Source organism: Sprattus sprattus (genome assembly GCF_963457725.1).
Source record: "Sprattus sprattus genome assembly, chromosome: 3".
NCBI lineage: Eukaryota > Metazoa > Chordata > Actinopteri > Clupeiformes > Clupeidae > Sprattus > Sprattus sprattus.
In genome coordinates, this window is record NC_137922.1 from 51,800,935 (window position 1) to 51,822,984 (window position 22,050).

At 42.0% G+C, this 22,050-nt stretch overlaps 1 protein-coding gene across 1 annotated transcript; it reads left to right on the forward strand.

Annotated features, from left to right (window-relative positions):
* Positions 1-667: 667 nt before the first annotated feature.
* Positions 668-18,197, forward strand: mdm1 (Mdm1 nuclear protein; the record flags this gene model as incomplete). Its single annotated transcript, XM_080834355.1, has 15 exons — positions 668-685; positions 1,510-1,615; positions 1,733-2,040; positions 2,566-2,700; positions 3,013-3,057; positions 3,303-3,485; positions 4,301-4,449; positions 4,825-4,921; positions 8,711-8,916; positions 11,384-11,641; positions 11,893-12,008; positions 13,306-13,439; positions 15,209-15,452; positions 17,740-17,808; positions 18,088-18,197. 15 exons carry the CDS (start codon positions 668-670, stop codon positions 18,195-18,197), a joined length of 2,178 nt encoding a protein of 725 aa, XP_080690481.1.
* Between the last annotated feature and the right edge of the window lie 3,853 nt (positions 18,198-22,050).

Below are 22,050 nucleotides of genomic sequence, written 5' to 3' on the forward strand. Positions count from 1 at the left end.
CTCAAATACAACTTTAAAATGTTTATAAATGCCTTACACGCTCTATACAGTCAGTGAGCAGTGTGCGAATCGGTAATGAAAGACACGTTTATTTATATAGCACAAATAATACCCATTGGTATTCCAAAATGCTTTACAAATTACCAGATAAATGAACATAGAAAATGGGCTTGCATATGAGTGATGTTAAACGATGGTAACTGAATACCGGGTTAAAAAATAATGTCACTGAGCAAAATGCTTATTAACCTAGCTACATGACCATCAGCATAGGGTGGAGATTGTATAGTAATCCTATTGTATTCTGCTGACAGTAATGTAATCATATCGATTAATATAGGCTATAAATGAAGAAACTTGATTTAGTTGATAGGGCAACAAATGTCGATAACAACGTATAAAACGTTAGACTGGTACATTTTTTTCAAACGAGTCAAGTTTAGATTAGTTTTGTAAATTATATTTGCCTGAGATAAGGCAACACGGGTCATCTCCATGACAGACCCAGTAAACTGCGCATGTGCCGTGTCCAGGGACGCTGACACATTTTCCAAGGCAACGGGATCAAGCAAGTTAACCGTATCAGTGTTGACAAACTTGGTAGTTATTTGAATAAATCTGAAGCAGCGGACACCTACCACAGAAGTAATAGTTATAGTGAATTAAAATGCCTGTCCACTTTAAGGTATGCTACATTGCTTTTTACCACATTGCAACCAGTAATAGGCTGGTAGACGCAAAGACTTGTCGTGCTTTAGCGACGTCACCAGTGCTGGGGATGCTCGAAGGTTTCGATTTGCTAGTTTGATTCAGTCTTACAAACAACAAGCTATGTGGAAAAAAGGACCTGGTTGACATTTGTTTCAGCAACAAGCTGGATATGTCGCTGAGTTATGATTCGTAATAAATGGATTATCGATAGTATCTAATAGAGCTAGCTGGCGGTTGTAACTAACGTTAAGCTAATTTTAGTTTAACTTAATTGAGGCTAATCACGAGTGCACGTTTGCAGTGGTGTTTACATTTTTGCTGCGAGGAATATGCAATGTAATCATTAAAGCAAGCTAGCGACGTTCACAGATGTCACTTGTCCGACGTCCACAGTTGTCTGAGTGGTGGAGATGATGGCCAAATATGCCTTTGCAAAGTAGCTATGATTTGAATAGAGATTACGATAGCTAATCTGGATTTGCAACTTTATTTGAATTTGAGATTTAGGTATTTTGCTACCTACACGTGCACATCAGAGAATCATAATTTGATGTGTAAAAAAACTGAGATAGTTAGTGTCAACAGTGGCTGACAGCGACGAGGAGATTAAAGCCAGCCAGCTAATGTAAACTTTTAAACAGTTTGCTATAGCCTACTGACATAAGGACAATGGAGGGATTTAGATGAGCTTAAATTTGGTGTCTAGTCGCATGCTTGCTCGGTTTGCTTGCATTATGCTTGTTCTTAAGAAGCCTCGGTAAGCTGTAGGATTTATCTTGTCAACAACAACCTTAATAGGGTATCAGTGAGTACAGGAACCAGTATCGAGGACCGAAGGCGAGATCCAGAAGTGCGTCTCCGCATCGTAGAATGTTACTGGCTGGCATGCGATCAGCTCACCAGGGTACGCATTTTTCTGCAATACAGTTTCACTTTTCAACCAAACCAAACTATTACAAATAGACTTATTTAAAAATACGTAAACCTTTAATTGTTCCAAATCAACTTCCAACATCCACAGGTATCAGCCGGGAACCTCAGTTTCTGTCCAGGAGGAAGATCCCCACCCACCCACCACAGGTGTCCCGCTCCATGCATTGGGACCAGTTGTCGGGGCTGAGCCGCCAGGAGCCCATTCCTCCCTTCAGGCCTGCTGCTGGGCAGACTGTAGGGAAGGAGCCCACAGTGGTGGCCGTGGCAGAGGTACCCGAGACCCCCGTGGCTCCTAGGGGCCCTAGACCCCCAGAGGAGCAGTCACAACTGCAACCTCAGCCTCACATTCCTCCCCCCTCTCCCGCGGACCAAAGACCAGAGCCCCCCATGAATGGAGTAAGTTTGTTCTAAAGGATACAATTCTCTATTATGTGAAATACGTTAATGGTTTATCGTAATAAAATATGTTAATACATGTGGTGATTGACAGTAATTGAGCTGTGGCAGCTCTGTCAACTTCTGTGTGGTTTAGTGTTGAGTAATGAATATTTTGCGTTAAGTGAATTATGTAAATGGTTTAGCTTTTAGCTTTTCTTTCAGCTGTATGTGGTGACTGACAGTAACTGAGCAGCTGGCTGCTCTGTCTAAATGGTAAATAGACTGCATTTATATAGCGCTTTTCTAACCATTGGCGCTCTCAAAGCCCTATACAGGTTAATGCCTAACATGTCTACCCATTTACACTCCGACAGTGGAGGCTACTACGCAGGACGCCAAACTGCACACTGGGAGCGGTTTGGGGTTTAGTGTCGTGGTCAGGGACAAGTTGGGATTGACCCCCTGTCTACTACTGTGTGGTTCAGTCTTCAGTGTTGGGTTTGGTTCTTATATGTGGTTCTAATGTGTGGTGGCCTTTTCCAGGTTCAGCACGTGTTGATGAGGAAGGCAGGACTCCGGTCAGACAGGCCCAGGGGCAGGCGGCACAACTCAGAGTATCAGAGACAGTTTGAGTGGAAGGACAGAGTGGCCAACTCACCTCTGCTGGCTGCAGAGCAGGTAACGGAATACAGACACACACACACACACAGACACACACGTACGTACGTACGTACGTACGCATACAAAAACGTTTATCCATCCCTATCAAATATGTCAAAATACTGCACTATTTACATACTCACATATAATAGAAGTGGGAGTCTTCAGTGCAGATTATTTTGCCTCCTTACAGAAAACAGAACATTATTAGAATTAGCAGTTTAACCATTTAAGTGATTAGAGTGCCTAAGAGCCTTAGAGTGCTATAAGATCATTGCATGTAAAATATTTTCAAAGAGTTTTCATTGTGAACTCTCAGACTCTTCATAGAGTCTTGAGGCAGTAACAAGGCAGTCAGGAGATGGCAGCAGAGAGCTGTGTACCAGCAGTGATGTTAGGCTGTATTTGATCAGGTTGGGAGATTTTGGTGATGTCATGACCCCTTTAGTATAAGAAATACACAGCAAAGCCACATACAGGACAGAAAGATAATTTCCAGCAGTGCGGCCTGAGTGAGAGAGAGAGAGAGAGAGAGAGTGTGTGTGTGTGTGTGTGTGTGTGTGTGTGTGTGTGTGTGTGTGTGTAACCAAAGCATTGTTTTGGTTTTCTTGTGTCCATAGGCTCTGCACTCCAGCGTAGTTCTCCCTATGCATGGTTCCAACCCTGTGCCATTTGAGAGTGAGTACAGCAGGAACTTTAAGGGTTCCCCACCCCCTCGGCCTCCACGCTTGCGGCGGGATATCGAGCAGAATGAGGTTCCGTTGTTCCGAAGGGAGAACGTTCCCCCAGAGAACACCTCTAAGGTGACCCTCTGACCTACACCCTAAAACATCATTTAAACCGTAGTATGATGACTGTAAGAGAGTCATATGAATACATGAATGAATTATCATCATTATATATCTGTATCAAGCACAACATTCTTTATATCCTCTACTAACAATTACAAATGTAACCAGTTGGTATGATGGCCTTATTTAGGGACAGAACTATAAAGATAGTGATTCACTTTCATAACATAATATCAGTTGATCTTTTTTCAAACCATGAAGCAGCTGACTGATACATGTCTGGTGTGTCTAAGCCAGATCTAGGCCAGTTCTATACCAGTCAGCTGTGATGTGGACACTTTATACTTCCCTATGACAGGTGTGAGGTCAGTGTTGTTTTTTAAATCAGGAAATGAAAGCCCACAAGCTTAGGGCAAAGCAGAACTCAGGGTCAAAAGTACACAAATAGTCAACAATGTGTTACACTTTACAAAAGACTGGGAAGCCTGTAATGGTGATGTCATTGATTCGCAGCAGAAGTCAGAAATGTCTTAAATAGTAGTGCACATTATATTCTCACCAGGAGCAGTATGTTAATTAATTTTATTTTATTTATATAGCACCAAACAACAATTGTTACTCAACTCTGTCAAGTGTCAAGTGTCAGACATTTGATTAGTTCAGATTGTGCATCTGAATAATGCGGCCTGCTTTCTTCCGGCTTCTGCCTTTTTTGTTACAGCACTTTACTACCCATGTTGTTTTAAATGGGGTTTTGGGCATACACACTTTAAATTATGGCTTTTGTGTTTTTCATTTGTCTTTTTTATGCACATGGGAAATGCCAGGCCAAGAGGAAGAAAAGAAAGGAGCAACATTTGGACAGGAAGCACAAGAACTCCAAACAGGAAGTGGCCCAGGGCCAGCCATCAGGCACCAAACAGGAAGCAGCATCACTAAATCCCCAGGAAACTGTTGACCCTCCTTCTGGATGCAGGTGAACTTTAGGTTTAGGCCACTGTTGTGTTTAGGTAGAAAAAATGGTTTGTCTTGTTTTTTTTTCATTTTGGGTAGCTACCAGCATGACTGCACTGAAACGGCACCTTGTCTTTCCCACTTCCAAGGTTAGACTTTATGTCACTCTGTTCAAGTTTTACAGATTTAGTTTACACTTATACTGTATGGCCGTTACTTTGAGATGAGTCCACATGAATCGCATGACACTTCCCTTATTGTGAGTTCTACAGCGATTGCCTTTCCCCCATTGTGTCAATTGACTTACATGTGTTTAACAGCTAGCCTATACCATCATGTGAACACTGTCAATCCCGTGCTCAACACATGAGCCTTCTGTTTGTCTGTGTTGCTTTAGGAAGATGAAGTCTGAATATAATGCCAGGTTCCGCTCTCCGCTGCAGTATCAGTACGAAGATGGGGCTTGGGTGAAGGCCTCAAACGCTGCAGATGAGGTAGGCAGTGCAGGAGTGACCAGAGAAATTTAGCAGTCAATTTCTCACTTTGGTAGAGAAAGCAACGAATGTCATACTTTATTATCTTTTTATACATATTCAGTAGTGGTGGGAGAAAGAAAAACCAATACAGTGTAGTATTGCGATATAATTCGGCAGGATATTATATCGATACAGCGTCGCCAAGCATCTCGATGTTTATTTATTTTATATTGGGATTAACATTTTTATTTTGGTACATTTGTCTACTCTGATAACATTGTTTCTGAAGGCCACGAAATGGCGCAAGACCTCGTTCTTCTTTTGCGTCACAGAGGAAATTGGAAAGGAAGTCTGAGTCGAGAACAAATTTACCATGCCAAGATGACTGCAAAGACTCCCAGTATACCAAACCTAATATGTTGGAGATATAAATCACAATATATTGCATAATTGAATAGCAATACTAGCTGTATTGAAAAATGTAAAATGCAAAGAATAGCAAAAATATTGTAAAGTGGCCCGACTATCATGATAATGTCTGCCTCTGTGGTAATTCCCACCCCTTATATTCAGGGTTTGCCCCCAGGTTGATTTATAGTCCTTTCAGTAGTGTATAATAACACAAAAATAACTTGTTTTAATAATAACATTTAGATTAGTACTGGTGTGGTGTTGTTATCATATTTAGATGGTAAGCTATTTACACTGTACACTATAATGTGTGTATTATACCTGCATTTTTTTTTAAAGATCTTTTAGTGAAATAATGAAGGTCCATTAGATGGGTCTGAAATGACTTTTCAAAACAGCTAAACAGTGTGAAGAAAATCACAGGATACATTCTTGAAATGAATATGAGCTAGGTAGCAGCAGTTACCCTGAAGGTCAATAATACAGTTTAAATGTCAAACACCTCCTGAACAACAAGCACGCTTACAGTACCACACTAATGAGCGGCTACAGATGTACAGCAGTAAATGGAGTGGTAGTCGAGGTGGTTATAATGACCTTTGACCTCTTTCTAACCCTGGCTCTGTACCCTCATTCTTGCAGGGGGCGGGCAGTGCCCATAGTGTGGCGTGGTATCATGAGGTAACCTGGTCTGACTGGTATACCTTTCCTCTCCCTTTCTCTGTATCTCAAGCTGCATGTGCTGTTTATGTGATTTACCCTCAGCTGAACCAAATGCCCTAAGAGTAGTAGGGCCATAAGTCCCACTAGACAGGTTAGAGTTTCATCAGGGCGATACTGTGGCAATATGCCTGGCTGGCACACACACACACACACACACACACACACACACACACACACACACACATACACTTGGCACCTGGCTGGAAGTGCTCAGATTTTTGTGTTATTGAAACTCATGCTAAACAAATTAATTCAGTACCACTCTCTGTCTCTGCCTCTCTCTATATGGCTGTCTACTGTACATACATGAGAGAGAGAGAGTGTGTGAGTGTGTGCAAGTGTGTGTGTGTGTGTGTGTGTGTGTGTGTGTGTGTGTGTGTGTGTATGTATGACTGCACGTCTGGATGGATGGAGGAAGACACTTGCTTTATCTGCTCAGATGCTGAATTCAGTTAATCTTTCGCTCTCTCTCTCTTTTTCTCTTTCTCTCTCACTCTCTCACTCTCTCTCTCTGTCTCTCTCTCTGTCTGTGTCTCTGTCTGTGTGTATTTGTGTTGGTATGCAGTTGCTGAGTTACTTTCAGTTATACAGTCAGCAGTTCCATGGAAGATCAAAGTTGGCGGTTGTGGTGGTTAGATTGTGCTTTTTCTAAGATGACTGGAAGCCTGCTCAGACACACACAGAAAATGACACACAGTCAGATAAATACATACCCCCACACACACACACACACACACACACACACACTCACACACACTCACACACACACACACACACACACACACACACACACACACACACACACACACACACACACACACACACACACACACACACACACACACACACACACACACACACACACATGCATGTAGACAGCCATATAGAGAGGCAGAGACAGAGAGTTCGCCTCCTGATGATCTGTGTAGATAAGCTACTGTAAATGAGACCTGCAGTCCAAACTAACCCACTGAACTTTGACTGAGATTACCCAGCTTTTGCTTCTAGAAAATATTCAAATGATTCTCATGTAGGGAGAGACATGGGTTTTAAGTGGAGAACAAGTGCATAACATGTCCCTCATCTTAATGCATGTTTTAGAAAATGTATAGAGAAATAAAACACAATATTTCAAACAGTACACATAATTCGAATTCATGTAGGATTATATGTTGTAGTCATATGAGTAGTCATAAGTACACACACACCCACACACACACAAGCACACATTAGTTCCTATGACATGTTAACATTATTCTCAAAGATTGTTCATAGATTGCTCTGAGTAGCCATAAACACACACACACACACACACACACACACACACACACACACACACACACACACACACACACACACACACACACACAAGCACAGTTAGCACACATTAGTTCCTATAACATGATAACATTATCCTCAAAGATATTTAAATGATTCTCATGTAGGGACTAGGGAGAGACATGGGGATAAAGGGGGGAAAGCATAACATGTCCCTCATCTCATGAATGTTCTGAAGTGCATAGAAAAAAGACTTTTAAACAATGTATAGAGAAATAAAACATAATGTTCCAAACAGTACTCATCATGCAAGTTCATGTAGGATTATATGTTGTATATGTTTATGATTACTATTAGTGCAGAAATTAGTTGGAATATCTATCTCCTCATTACCTTTTTCTAGTACAAGCTGAGAGCGCTTGCTTCAGCCGCTGTCTCAAAGCACTGCAGCTCCCACTTTTGAGCACTAGGGGCAGACTGGTCAATCTGGAAGGGACCCTACCTGCTGACGAAGTGAATGCTTCTTCTTGCTTTCGATTGGTTCATGGTGAAAGGGGAGCTTCCAGAAATGCTGCTTAAGCATGCTGCTGACTCCTGGCTCACTGAGACAGTGAGAGAGATGAGCACTTCCAGAATAAGCTATTGAGTTGAACAATGTATTAAGGTTTCAACCACTTATTTATAACCATTACTCCCTCCCACACACACACACAGGCACACATTAGTTCCTATAACATGTTAACTTTATATTTAAAGATTGTTCATAGATTGAGTCATAAATACACACACACACACACACACACACACACACACACACACACACACACACACACAAACACCCACACACACACCCACACACACACACACACACACACCCACACACACACACACACAGAAACACACACAGAAACACACATAGAAACACACACAGACACACACACACACACACACACACACACACACACACACAAGCACACATAAGTTCCTGTAACATGTTAACATTATTCGCAAGGATTGTTCATAGATTGCTCTGAGTAGTCATAAATACATAACAGGAGATAATGACTAAAAGTACTGTCAGTCATGTGAAGCGTATGTAGCAGGGCACAGTCCATAAGAGCTGGGTGAATATCTCTGGCCAAACTTTGGTTTATCACCAATTTTCACTTGCACTTATATGAACATGTGTGGAAGCCACAAAGTCTCTCAGATTTCTACAGTCTATGATTGAATTTGGAGTGTGCTTGTTGGAGTCATGTATATGTTTATGCCTGTATGGTGGTGTACATGTATTTTTTGTGTGTGTGTGTGTGTGTATGTATGCATGTCTGTATTCCCGTGTGTGTGTGTGTGTGTTTGTATGCATGTCTGTATTTGTGTGTGTGTGTGTGTCAGGTGCGAGAGCTAAGGGAGAAGGCTGAGATGTATCGGCAGCGGGCGTGGGGCACCCACTTCTCCCGCTACCATTTCAACCAGATCCTATCGGATCAGAACCACCTATGGGAGGACTCCACCACCTCCGGCTCCACCCCACATCAGAGCAGCAGGTCGGCCTGTAGCCCCACCATAGAAGCCCTGGACCTGGCAAGGTCAGAGAGCTGGTACACACACACACACACACACACACACACACTTTGCTTTCCATGTCACTCCCTGGAAATGACTGCCAGGAATTGCTTTGTCTTGTTAGGGGCTATGAGGAAGCGACAAAGCGAGTGCATGTTTGTGTACATAGGGGTGGGAATTACCACAGAGGCCATGATACAATACCAAGTGATTATATCATTCTTCAGAATCCTGAGAATCCCATGGGATTCAATGGGCCATCACATTCAGAGGTCTGACATTTCTTTATAATGACCCCTGAAAACAATGGATGATCGCTGCCAACAGGTTTTAGCTTCCGATTCACATCTTTCATATCATTCTGCAAGTAGTCCATTCACTTATCATAACGGAAATTAAATGTAACTTGAAGTCAGCAAGTAGTACATTGGTGCACAACAACTGAAGCCTGAAAAGTTATATTTGTGTGAAGAATTACTTTTTTCAGCAGAGGCCATGAAACGGCAAAAAAAAGACACATTTAGGAGGAATGTCTTCTATCGTTTTGGCAAGTAACCATATACAGTCATATGCCGGCTCTCTGCATGCAATATGACCGGGAGTTCCACACGTAAGGTTGTGTTATAGAAGAACATTTTATTAAAGTATAATCGAAAAGTCAGTGTTATTGGCTGAAATCAAAGTGTGGTGCAAGCGGGTGTCTCAGTAGTGTACACATGTCAAACAAACAAACATAAACGACGCGTCAAGGAGAGGGAGCCTCTTGCACTCTGCGCTAAGGCCTTCTTATGGTGCAGCTCATCAAGGCCCCATTCCTCACACCTGTGCAGACTCTGCTACCCAGCTGTGGAAAAAAGAGAGCACTGATAGCAGGGCAGACCAGGCTGGGTCGTGACAATACTAAGCAGGATAAAGTATAGTCTGCTGGTCGTTCTTCTGACAAATAAACCTTTTCAGGACGATAAAAGACACCTTTGCACGTCATTATCCCTTATATATATGAACCACTATACATTATCTATTATATATCTGGACCACTTTACAATGTCATTGTGTTTCTTTTTATTTTACGATACAGCAAGTATTCGATTCTATGATACATGACGATTTATTTCTTCCATATATTACCTTTTGTATACTGGGAGTTTCTGCAGCCATTCTGGCGCCTCTGTGTGGCCATAATATTGTGCTAAAACACACTGTGGTGCTTCACTCTATTGTTTCTTTTCCACCTCTGGCACATAAAGTGCTGAATGCACACTCATATCCACAAGACCACTAACTGTACAATCAGCATTTAAATCTGGGGCGCAAAGTTGAAACCGCACTCATTTGTCAAAAAAGCCTGTCCGTAAATGTTGTCATAGAGGCAAGTTGGTTCCTGATGATGATGCATACATCATCAGGATGCATACAAAACCCCCCATCTTATTTGTGCAAAGTTAATAAGTACTCAGGATGTTAGTGTTTGAACTTCCACCGCTGACACACATGCGATGTGTACACTTTCGCCTTGCACTGTGGGAAATCCAAGCAGGTGACGTCTAGGTGGGGCACCTGTCATAAGCTGGGTTTCCATCCAACTTTTTATACAAATTTGGACCATTTGAATTATTAGTGAGTGGAAAACCCTAGAAATTCCCAAACAATCATCAAAGGCGACTATGAAATGTATTTACCTGAATGGGGATGGATACTTTACTGTTTGAATGAGGTAAAATGCCATGATGGGAACATTACTATTTGCATCAAATTGCATTTGTGTATTTTCAATGAGGTTAATCAATTTGCGTAAAGTTTGAATCCACAAGGGAGATTGTCCATTTTGGATGAAAACGTGCACAGCTGAGTTTTCATCAATGCGCATAAAAACCCTGGATGGAAACCTGGCTCTAGTCATCATGGATGTCAGTGAATGGATGCCAGTGAATGGAATTCTTGCTTGGAAAACCTGCTGGCTATACTAACCCTTACAAAAATACTGTGAAACATCCCATACATTGTGAAGTATATCGAAAATGGTGAAGTTGAGAAGCTGAAATGAGAACTGCAGGATTTCTGTGTGTGTGTGTGTGTGTGTGTGTGTGTGTGTGTGTGTGTGTGTGTGTGTGTGTGTGTGTGTGTGTGTGTGTGTGTGTGTGTGTGTGTGTGTGTGTGTGTGTGTTTGTTTGATCTCACTTACTTCTGCAGGGCTGCGGTTATGCCAGTTTCGTTTTAAGTGTAGTTTTGGTAGTATGGTGAGTGCACACATGTTGGTGCCCATATACATTACCTGGCATGTATTCGTTTGGCAGATGCTTTTATCCTACACGACTTCCGATTGAGGAACGATAGTTAAGCTACAGTTATTTGGGAGTCCTTCCACGAGTAAGCTCATAGTGATCATTCTAGTCAAACTGACTGAGTGCAAATGAAAGCAGACAGAGGAAAGGCACAGAAGATATGCAGAGAGATATAAATCTACAATAAACTGAGTTGACTCTCCTCTGCTGTCTGCTTCAGGGTGGGCAGCGGGGCAAGCAGTGCCAGTCCTGCCCCTTCAGCTGGCCAGTGGTCCACCAGGGGGCAACCCAATACCCCTACCGGCCACCAACTGCCCAAACAGGCCTGGGGGGACAGAGAGGAGCCCGAGAGGAAGAAGAAGGAGGCAGATCTGGCTGAGTGGACAGATCAGGAAGATGGGGATAAAGAGAGGGAAGAAGAGGAGGAAGAGGAGGAGGAGCGAGAGAACAGAGAGAAAGGGGGAGACGGAGGTGACGGGTGCGTGGGCGTAGTTTTCTTTCTGCCACCCTCTTCCTTATGATGCCATCATGACCTCACCTCAAGAGAGTGATGCTGTGGTCACCCAAGCAAATACACACCTCTGAGTCTCCTCTCCAGTGTTGCTACATAACTCACTCAATTAAATATTAAACATGGGCTTTTCCAAACAGTGATGTCAGCACATTCCTCCTGATCTCTCTCTTTCTCTCTCTCTCTCTGTCTCTCTCTTTCTCTCTCTCTCTAAGAAGGGCCCAGGAGTTGGATGGGTCCAGCAACTGTGTAGCAGGCAGGCTGCCCACACCCAAACTGAGGACTTTGCCCCTCGCACAGAGAACACACCATGACCGTACCACCCCCGCTACCGGTAACCAACAACGCCTTAAAACCACCAAAGCCTTCAAATAAATCCCCAGAAGTCTAAAGATATACTATTTAGGAAAATCTATCACTACATATTGATTTTCAGGTCTGCATTTTCACAGGGTTTAACATTTTCCTTCATTGCGCAGGTATGTAAACACACTCAGTGTACCCTCGTTGCTCAGGCCATATGTTTGAGCAAGAACAAATGGATTAAGGTGTGATTAAACTTGAATTATTAATCAGGCTAGCGATTTTGCAAGCCCCGACTGTCAGTTAGAGGCACCCAGTGCAACATTAGGGCATCAAAATAGAAATATTCTGGATATGACAATCTTTATGATATTGACATTTACTTCACCATATTAGCACATCTGCATCATTATTTGATACTTGGGGCGTTAAAAAGAGCGCTAAAACTAGCCGCAAGAGCGTAGCCCTTTATTTATTGGTGCCGCCAATAAATAAAGATTTGGAAAAAAAATTGCCTCTCCCCACCGGCGGCGCTGGCAGCACGGTTTTCTATCAGTTCTCACCACACAACGACGTCTCATCTTTGCTCCTTGAATGTCGATAAGTAATGGTATGGAGTTATTGAAACTTACTACGTGTAAAAAAGACTAGAAATGTAATGTTTATTTTTCGAGTCTCAAGCCTCTTATGTTGCACTGGGTGCCTTTAACAAAAGCAGGGTTTAGTTTGGGATGTATTGTGCGATGCCATGTGGGTAAGGTTTGTATGTCACAGATATCAGTTTGTATGATGAATCTGTGGAATTCATATAATTCAGACATTCCATAATATAATGCAAATAACATATGTATTATATAATACAGGCATTCCATTACATAATGCAAATAACATACGTAACAAATTCCCGCATTCCGTAGTTCAATATACTGAACAAACAGCACACATGCATACAATGCATGAAGAGTTAAGCATGTAATCATCGTGTGGATGCTGTCATAGGGCACTGTCCCAGATAGCAAGGCATCAAATTCCCCTGAGCGACCGGAAGTCACCCCGTGTCAGTTTCGTTCTGACTTTGCTGTGACAGAGGTCACCCACCCATGCTCACCGTCTTACTAGCCGTTTTGGTCCACTGCCAGAGGGAGTGTCATGTTGAGGCTAGCCAAGCGTGCTATCTTACGGCCTTTAGAGAGTAGTGTAGAGAGGGATCGGGAGACGGCCGCGAGTTGAACGTGTTTCTCTGTGTGTATGTGTCTATGTCTCTGTGTTTGTTTGAATTTCTGTGTGTGTGTATCTGTGTGTGTTTGTGCTCCAAATTTTTTTTCCAGGAGGAGCCATTCTGGTATCTCCCCCGAGAGTGAGGGCCTCCATGCGAGAGCGGCCTCCCCCCTCCCCCCAGGGTACACCCCGCTCCCCACAGAGACTCTTGGGCCACCTCTCACCTGCCCGGGCGCCCTTCAAGGTGGGCAGCTGCTCTCCCACACTCCATTATTCAGATCCTTCAGTTAGGATGTGTCTGCAGTGACCTCAGATTAGCAAGTGGAGATGGGCGTGATTCAAATCATCTGCTGGCCATTCTCTGTTTACACCTCACTCTTGTTTTTTAATTATCTACCTATATGCGATATCTGTCTTTATGTGGTATCTATCTATATGTGGTATCTATCTATATGTGATACCTATCTATATGTGATACCTATCTATATGTGATAACTATCTATATGTGATACCTACCTATATGTTATACCTATCTATATATGTGATACCTATCTACAGTGTATATGTGATACCTATCTATATGTGATCCCTATCCATATCTTTATCTATGAATATACTTACAGTGAGTGAAATTATAGTCCACTTTGCAATAACTTCAGATGTAATGGATAACAGTAATGTTCATGTGCTCAGGAGAATTAAGAGTTAAATTCAGTGCTTAACATCATTAAAATGGCGTTCTTAACTTAAACTCAATATTCACAAAGTTTTATAAACACCTCATAAAGGGTTAAAAGTATTCATAGTGCCACATGATTGAGGTCTATATAATTATTCATATACAGTAATGACTGCATTCATAAAGTGTTACGGTGTTATAGTATAAGCCCTTACAGCTTGAAGTATCAGAATGCCTGATAAAGCATCTTTTACCTCTTGATAATGGCACTGATGACATCATTGCCATACAAAAACTGTTTCTGTACCAGTTTCTCTTTACATAGCCGTGTGTGTGTGTGTGTGTGTGTGTGTGTGTGTGTCTTCATAATGTTTTGTGGATACTGGGTTTAAGTAATGTGTTACCACATTTGCTTCACTGTGGATAAACGTTTTCTCTTCTGTCATGGCCCATGACTCACTTACCCACCTCCTCCCCTATCTCCCTTCTCAGTTGGGGGGTTTGAAAGGCCTTGTCCCACCTCCTCCCCTACCACTGCCTATCTTCCCTCCCAGTTGGGGATACATAGGAGGGTTTTGAAAGGCCAGTTTCACAGAGCCTCTCCCCGATGCACGGCCTCCTGAACAGAACCTGCACTCGTTGAACAATTAAAACAATGCAGTATCACATAGAAGTAGGTTTTGTTAATGGTTATGTTTCATGAGTAACTCTCTACATCTTAGTTCATTGAGCTTTCTGCCTTACTACAGGTTCATAAAGACATTATAAAAGTCATGTAAAAACACTGAATCATTTTGCTATACAATTTAACATGAAAACTAAGTAGACTTCAAATTTAAAGTGTTGATAAGATAAAAATCGAATATCTCATATCTAAAATCCGCCGTCATTTACGAGTCTGCACACATTGGGGATTGATGAATTACTGCATCTTAGTTTGGCATCCTGGGAAGGCCAGTTTGGTTGATTTCCTTGTCTGACGACTTTGGGACAGGAAGGGAAAAGTTATGTGTAAGTTAAAATGAACAAATCCTATACTTTTCATCACTTATGTTTTATGAAAACCCAGGGTCATGTTAACTGATGCATCCCCTAAAGTTACCTCAGTAGAACATGTCACTGCTTCATCTACAGGCTTTTTTAATGGCTGCATGTTTTTCATTATTTTCTCCTATTAAGGTTTACCAGGGTTTGAGTTCATTACTGATGGATTTATTTGATTTCGTCTGCAACACATCATTTGTCATTATGGATCCCATTTGTAATAACAATACTTCTAATCCAATATCCTGTAGTTTCCCTAACTTCCATTTTATCGTATTTCTCCACCCCAGGCAGAGGAGGCTAGGCTGACCCGCAGCCCCCCCACAGCAGGCCTCACCACCGCGGACCCCCTTCCCCTCCGCCAGGATGCCTGGTATGGTACGGGCGCTGCTGAGGAACCCCCCAAAAGGTCGCCCGGCCCGAGGTCGTCTCGCAAACGGGCCCCCAGCACTCAAGCTTGGGCTTCCACTCGCACCGCACTGCCTGCCAACCGCATCCAAGGCACGCTCAGGGACCCCGAGTTCCAGCACAATGGTATGTTCCATCACTGACCTCTCACTGTACCCCACCCTGGCAGGTTCTTTTGGTTTATTCCTGAATCTGTTTTCCCCGGATTGAAATACCCCCACATGCACCAAAAGAAGAAAACTAAATAATAAGAAATAATTTACCGGACAAGACATAAATGTTGCAATGTAAACTGATTTATCATCCAGCCCACCACTGACTGGTTTCCATTTCCACTAACCTGGTCTCTCTTTCTGAATTACTCAGTCAGGTTTGCTTGACACGTATTAGTGACCCCAACAACGTTTTCCATTAAGGCACAGCAGAGGTATAATGTGATGATCATCATTTGGAAAAACCCATTCATTTCTGCAAAAAACAGTACACGTTTGTCATATAATGCAGTTTATTTGTATACATGTGTGCTTTTATTGATTACTAATTACCTTGAGCCATTATAGGTGTAGGCTTACACTGTGTGGTTAAAAAGAAAAACTATAATTACAGAGAATTTGCCCCAAATCAACTCGATCCTCTCTGTGTTCAAAGTCAGTTTACCCAGTACCAACACCATCAAGTTTGAAGTTGCACGAGGAGAAATTATCACCAGACGTTGAAAGCATTTCTTGCAAACAATGCATTTATTATGAGGTTTATGAAGTTAAGCAGAATCCCTTGGACAGAGCTGAAGATTTTCAGTTGTAGGTGCTGATATTGTGCAGCTGACAAAGACAGAATCTCAGTGTTGTCTTCCCATAGAAGTCAGACCAGCAAAAAATAAATAAAGAAAAAAATGCGACAGTGACAATGGGTTTACCGTCAGACAGAGAAAAGGTGAGGTTGAGTTACCGCCAGCAACAGAGCATCAGGGGGAAGATTGGTGTACCTAATGTAGGTCAGTCTCCCATCCTGCCCTCTTATACTTTCCCCTTACAGTCAGGAGCGTGCGTTTGGTGCACATCATTAATTCGGTAGCAACACATCATCAGCAATGGGGAATTAGCAAGGGAACGCATACAGAAGCAGAGTGTAAGATAACACCTGTGGCATTTAATCCCTGATGAAACGATTACCATTATGCCTTGATTCCGAGTAAAATTATGTAACATGCAGCTCTTTTCAGGTTATGCCAACCGATATAAGGAAATACATCATATTATGTAACTTCAGCAACATTGTTATGACACAATAACTTCAGGTTATGCCAACCGATATAAGGAAATACATCATATGATGTAACTTCTGCAACATTGTTATGATACAATAACTTACAGTGCACCACACTAATTATTTGATGTTAGGGTTATGCCGATCTGTTGGTAAGGAGTTCATACTTTAATTATCATTGAGTGCTATTTTGGCTTCAGGTTATATTACTTAACATGAACAAGCGTCAATTAACAACTCTGTTGTGTCTTTTACAAATTCCGCTCTCTTTGTGGCTTTGTCGTCAATAAATAGTTGTTCCAGGTTCTGCACCAGTCACCAACTTCAGATGGTAAACAATCTGAATGAATGCTATTTATGGACTGAACTCACTCTTGGGGGTGAAATTGCTGGAAGCTGTCCTTGAGAGTCCAATGAACTACTGAGAACACTAGTGCTGAGGATCAGTAGCACTGTTGCATTAACTACAGCACTGATCACATGTCAACCATATCAGTATTTCTGGCAGAAAACCTCCATATAAGCTACAAGTAGAATTATCTCAGTGGCTTAGTATAACAGACTTAGTTTAATGTTGCTGTGTGATAGTATCAGCTAATATTTTCTGGGCATCATAGACGTAAGTTCACATGGAATAAATGTTCAGTAACACAAACGTTTGATAATATGAAACACATCATTAATGTAGACAAACAACCATCTGGGCTGAAGACTTGTTTCCTTGTGATGGATTAGCAACCCCCTCTTGCAAGTGTTAATAATGTGGTTGGCATGTTATAGGTTGTTAATGCATAACAAGGTGACGCATCTTTTGCAGGGGTGACCTCTGCTTTTGTTTTAGACCCACTATGACCTTTAAACCTAGACATGCATTTCCTGTTGGTTTTTGTAAAATGTTACTCTGCCAAGTTAGTGTGTCTACTGTATGTCCAGAGGTGTCGTGCGAGCAAAGTTGCACCTTATCAAAATTAGTTTCTATGTATTGAGCTGCAAATAAGTACAGACACTTCATTGAAAATGTGGTCTCCTTTTCACCGAAAACGTAGCATCTCAAATGACGTGGCATCTCAAATGTGTTGGTTGAGTGTCTATCGTCCATTTTTGTCATGTTTGGTTAATTTGAATCCTGATTTCTTCCTCTTTGAAGGTAACTTGGGTCTTCAGCGCCCAGGGCTCTTTGTGTATCCTTCAAGTGATTCAGCACTGTCGGATGATGGTAAACAAACCGTTCAGTGTGTCTCTATCTACTAGAGTATGCCTAGAGTATGAAACTGAAGAAAACGTGTCTGTTCTTCTTCAACAGGTGTCAAAGTTGTGACACACACATACACACGCATGTATGCATGCATACATACATATCTGAATGCATGTGTGAAGTTCATAGTTTATAGTATGTAGTGCAAAGCTTCCAGGCTTTTCTCTGTACTGATTTGTCATGATGAGGCCATAGAGTAGACATGGTGAGTGTGCTTACCTCTCACTCTGTTTCATACAGATGACCGCATGTCTCAGATTTCAGCCAGGTCGGCTGCATCCTGCTCCATGGCTGCCCAGCTTCTGGGTCGGACTATGAAGAGGAAGGAGAACTTCTGGGGGAAAAGCTAATGTGTGTGTGTGTGTGTCTGTGTGTGTCTGTGTGTGTTAGTGTGTGTGTGTGTGTGTGTGAGTGTTGGCAGCAGATGAGTTAAGTGATCAGTGAAGATTACAACTTGTCAGTAGATTCAATGATTAACTTTAATAAATTATGATTGACAAGTGATTACTAGTGTGTAATTAAAATTATACAATTTTTGTTTAATGTATTGTCAGTCTTAATGAGGCATTTTAATAGTTATTTTTGGTATAATGAAATGTGATACTTGCTCTTGTAAGAGCTCTGATTTTACCGGACTGGATGAACATATCTAATGAAAAATGCAATGTAAATTTTTAGGATGTAAATTTTATACATTTGTCTGTGCCCAACAACGCAGGAACCGGCCTCGAGTAAGATCATTTGTTTTGTGTAGGAACAGATTATGGTCTGTATAATAATTAATTTGTGAAATATCCCTAAATAAAGATTTAAACTATCATCATGAGCTTCAGTATATCTGTCTACAAGTTTGTAATATCTGTACATCATACATGTTAGTTCCACGAACTTAATGTACACCCCATTAGCCAATCAGAAAACAGTATTTCGTTCCAGAGGGAGATAAGTTACAAGATACATCCCACAAAAATAGGCACTAGCTCACACTTGTCAATGTGATCCAACATCTGCAATTAGAGAGCACTGTAGCAAGTGCACAGATCTAAATGCCCCTAGACAAGGAACCCACCAGATCCCTCACTCTGGCCTTTTAAGTGCACATCAGTGCTCTGGCCTTTTAAGTGCACACAAGTGCGTCTTTTTTATTCACTCATATGTGTATCCCCACCAACGTGTTCTTCTGTCCCATGGCCCCGATGGAGTCTGTGCCTGCTTGGCACTGTTAGTGTGGAGGGTGGTGATGGTGAAGTATAGCATGTGTGTCTCCACAAACTCTCTTACGTAGATGGAAGATCATGAAGCGGCTTTCCTTTCAAGCTTTTCTGGCACAAACTGGTGCTTGTGGGGCAGATCCTCTGGCATGTGTGTGTCATTTACTTTGGCAAACTTATATTTATTTTTCTTTCGCAAGGATGCAAAAGTGTCCTTTGAGTTTACTGAAGTTGCTTTGTGTGTGAACCGACGTGTCCAATTTTCCTTAACCCATCACCCAAACCGGGACCTATTTTACTGCCAATTCTTTCTTTTGTGGTCTCGTGTGAATGACTCACAATGCCCACTACCAGCTGACTGTTATGGAGTTTCTCCGCTTTCTCTCTATCTCTCACTATCTATCTCTCTCTTTCTCACTATCTAGCTATCTCTCTCTCACTTTCTATTTATCCATCTCTCACTATCTCTCTCACTATCTATCCATCTCTCTCTCACTTTCTCTCTCTCTCACTATCTATTTATCCATCTCTCTCTCACTTTCTCTCTCTCTCTGCTGTACACCCGTGTATCTCTCTTTCTCTCATTATCTACAGTATCTACCGTTCTACCTATCTCTCTCTATACTTCTGCATGGTTGATGCGGTGCACCTGTGAATCTCTCTTTCTCTCTCTCTCTCTCTCTCTCTGTGTTTGCCCATGTACTTCAGCATGCACGGTTGATTTCCGCTGGACGGCACATGCCTCTCCAGGTGCCTCTGTCACAGCTTCCTGTGTGCAGAGCCACTGGGGCCTTGTGGGTCTGCTTGTGTGCTGATCCATGACGTTGCAGCCAGTGTGGCCCATAGAACTGGGCCCGACCTGTCGACCTGTTTATGCACAGGATAGAGACAGCCGCAGACATGCTGACGCAATGGCACAATATGACACTGGTGTGACTGATAAACGGGTTAGATCAACAGCTGGGGCTGTCAGGATTTACAAACAAGCCCTCTGGTATTGATAAAATATCTGCTTTTCATTAAAAAAAAAGAAGCCAGCATAGTTACCTGCACCAATGAAAGCCCTGTTCAAGTGTTGCCCAGTAACACTGATGACATTGTTTCAAAGAGCACCAGCCTCTTCCTCTACTTGGCTGTGACCACAAACACAATAAAGAAGCTTCATCAACAACAATGCTCTATTGCCTCCATCCATTGTGTTTGCTTAATTCAGAGTACGCCATATCTTCACAGGGAATTTACCTGCATAAGCAAGGTTCCTACTATGAAGTAGGAAAGACCAGCTCAGCATTGAAAAAACCTGCATTCTGGAGTTTTGATCACCTGTGATGAGCTAAAAGAGGAAATATTATGTCATTTTTTTTCCACTCTCCCATTAAGGCTGTCCTTATTGCCAATGTGTGGAATTGCAATATCTCAGCCAGGTATAGTGTCATCAGAGGAAGGGGATGGTACTACCTCTCTGATCAAAGGAAAAGGGGAAACCACAAATGACGTTCCGATAAGATCTAGGCCACCTCTTCAGAATATAAATACTGTGTTAGCTCAAGGGGACAGCATGCAATCCAAAACTGACCTGCAAGGTAAGAAATCAGACTTTCTGTAAAGACTTGTATCTCAAAAGATTTGACTGTGGTTGTGGTTTATTCACAATAGGTATTTTCATTTCTAGGGGATTTAAAGCAACTGTGGTTCACTGCAAGCGTCTAACTACCGGCTGGAATTATGAAGTGTTTACTTGTCTTTGCTATCTTGATGTGCTGCACTGCCTGGGGAGACGCAGCCTCAGTGCGAAAGCATCATCGCCGTGCGCTACAGCGCGGTCCGCTGGACAACTCCGAAACTTGGAATAACCTCAGGAGTGTTGCAGATCATGTGAGTGAAGTTGTCGGGAAGCGTTATTGGAGTTATTTTAAATTTTTCATTAACCTGAACTTTCATACCGACTTTTGATTTGACCAATTCACATTAATTCGTCTGGACAGGCAGCACAAAAGGACAGGAACCACATGACCCGTCTGATCCCCTGGATGGCGACCGAACAATTTAAAGTGAGTAGGCTTTATGCATGGTGAACGAACCTAGCTAATGTCTTATGGTTTACGAATCTAGCTTGTCAAGTAAAGGGTCATGTCATTAAATGTAACCATCCAAATTGCAGAACAAGGAGAGTTGTTGTATGAACGCCAACATCTTGGAATACTACAATCGGAATGTGCTGACCAAACAGGGAGATCACGATACGCGTCTTCCCATTGTAAAAGATGATCTGGCAAGGGTCGAATCCGACTTGAAGAACCATGTCAAATGTGTATGTATTAGCACTGTTTGTGTGTGTGTGTGTGTGTGTGTGTGTGTGTGTGTGTGTGTGTGTGTGTGTGTGTGTGTGTGTGTGTTTACTAAACCTGCATTTGCAGTCTTACCTAGTAACCTATACAGCAGCTCTTCCCGCTCTTGATTTGGTGCTGAGACTAACATTTTACGCTTTCTTAATTGTTTATCAGGACCCGAGGAAATATGATGAGAACGAGTACAACCAGAAATTCAGAGATAATTACGAGGCGGTGAGTTTCAATATTCTTTGGTAAACCCATTCATTTGTACTCTCTGTGGTAATGACAAGGGCAGCAGCTGATCTTTCCTTTCATTTCAGGCGGGAATTAATGCTTCAATCAAGGCAATCAGCGAAATAGATATTCTCTTTCACTACCTCTACGAATCCTGCAACTATAGTTTGGAAATCCAAGCTGGGAATTAAAATAGGTTAAATTAAGAAGGACAAATTAGTTGAGACTAAGATATTTTTTTATGTCACTATGCCTTTGTTCTTTGTTTATTTATATGTTTGAGATGTCACCTGTATTTATTGATTTATTTATTGATATGCTGGTTTTATTTATTGATATGCTGGTTTTATTTATTTAATATATGTCAGAAAACGGTTTTCAAAGTCTGAAGTTTGTCGTTGACTTTGCAGAACATGTGTATGCAC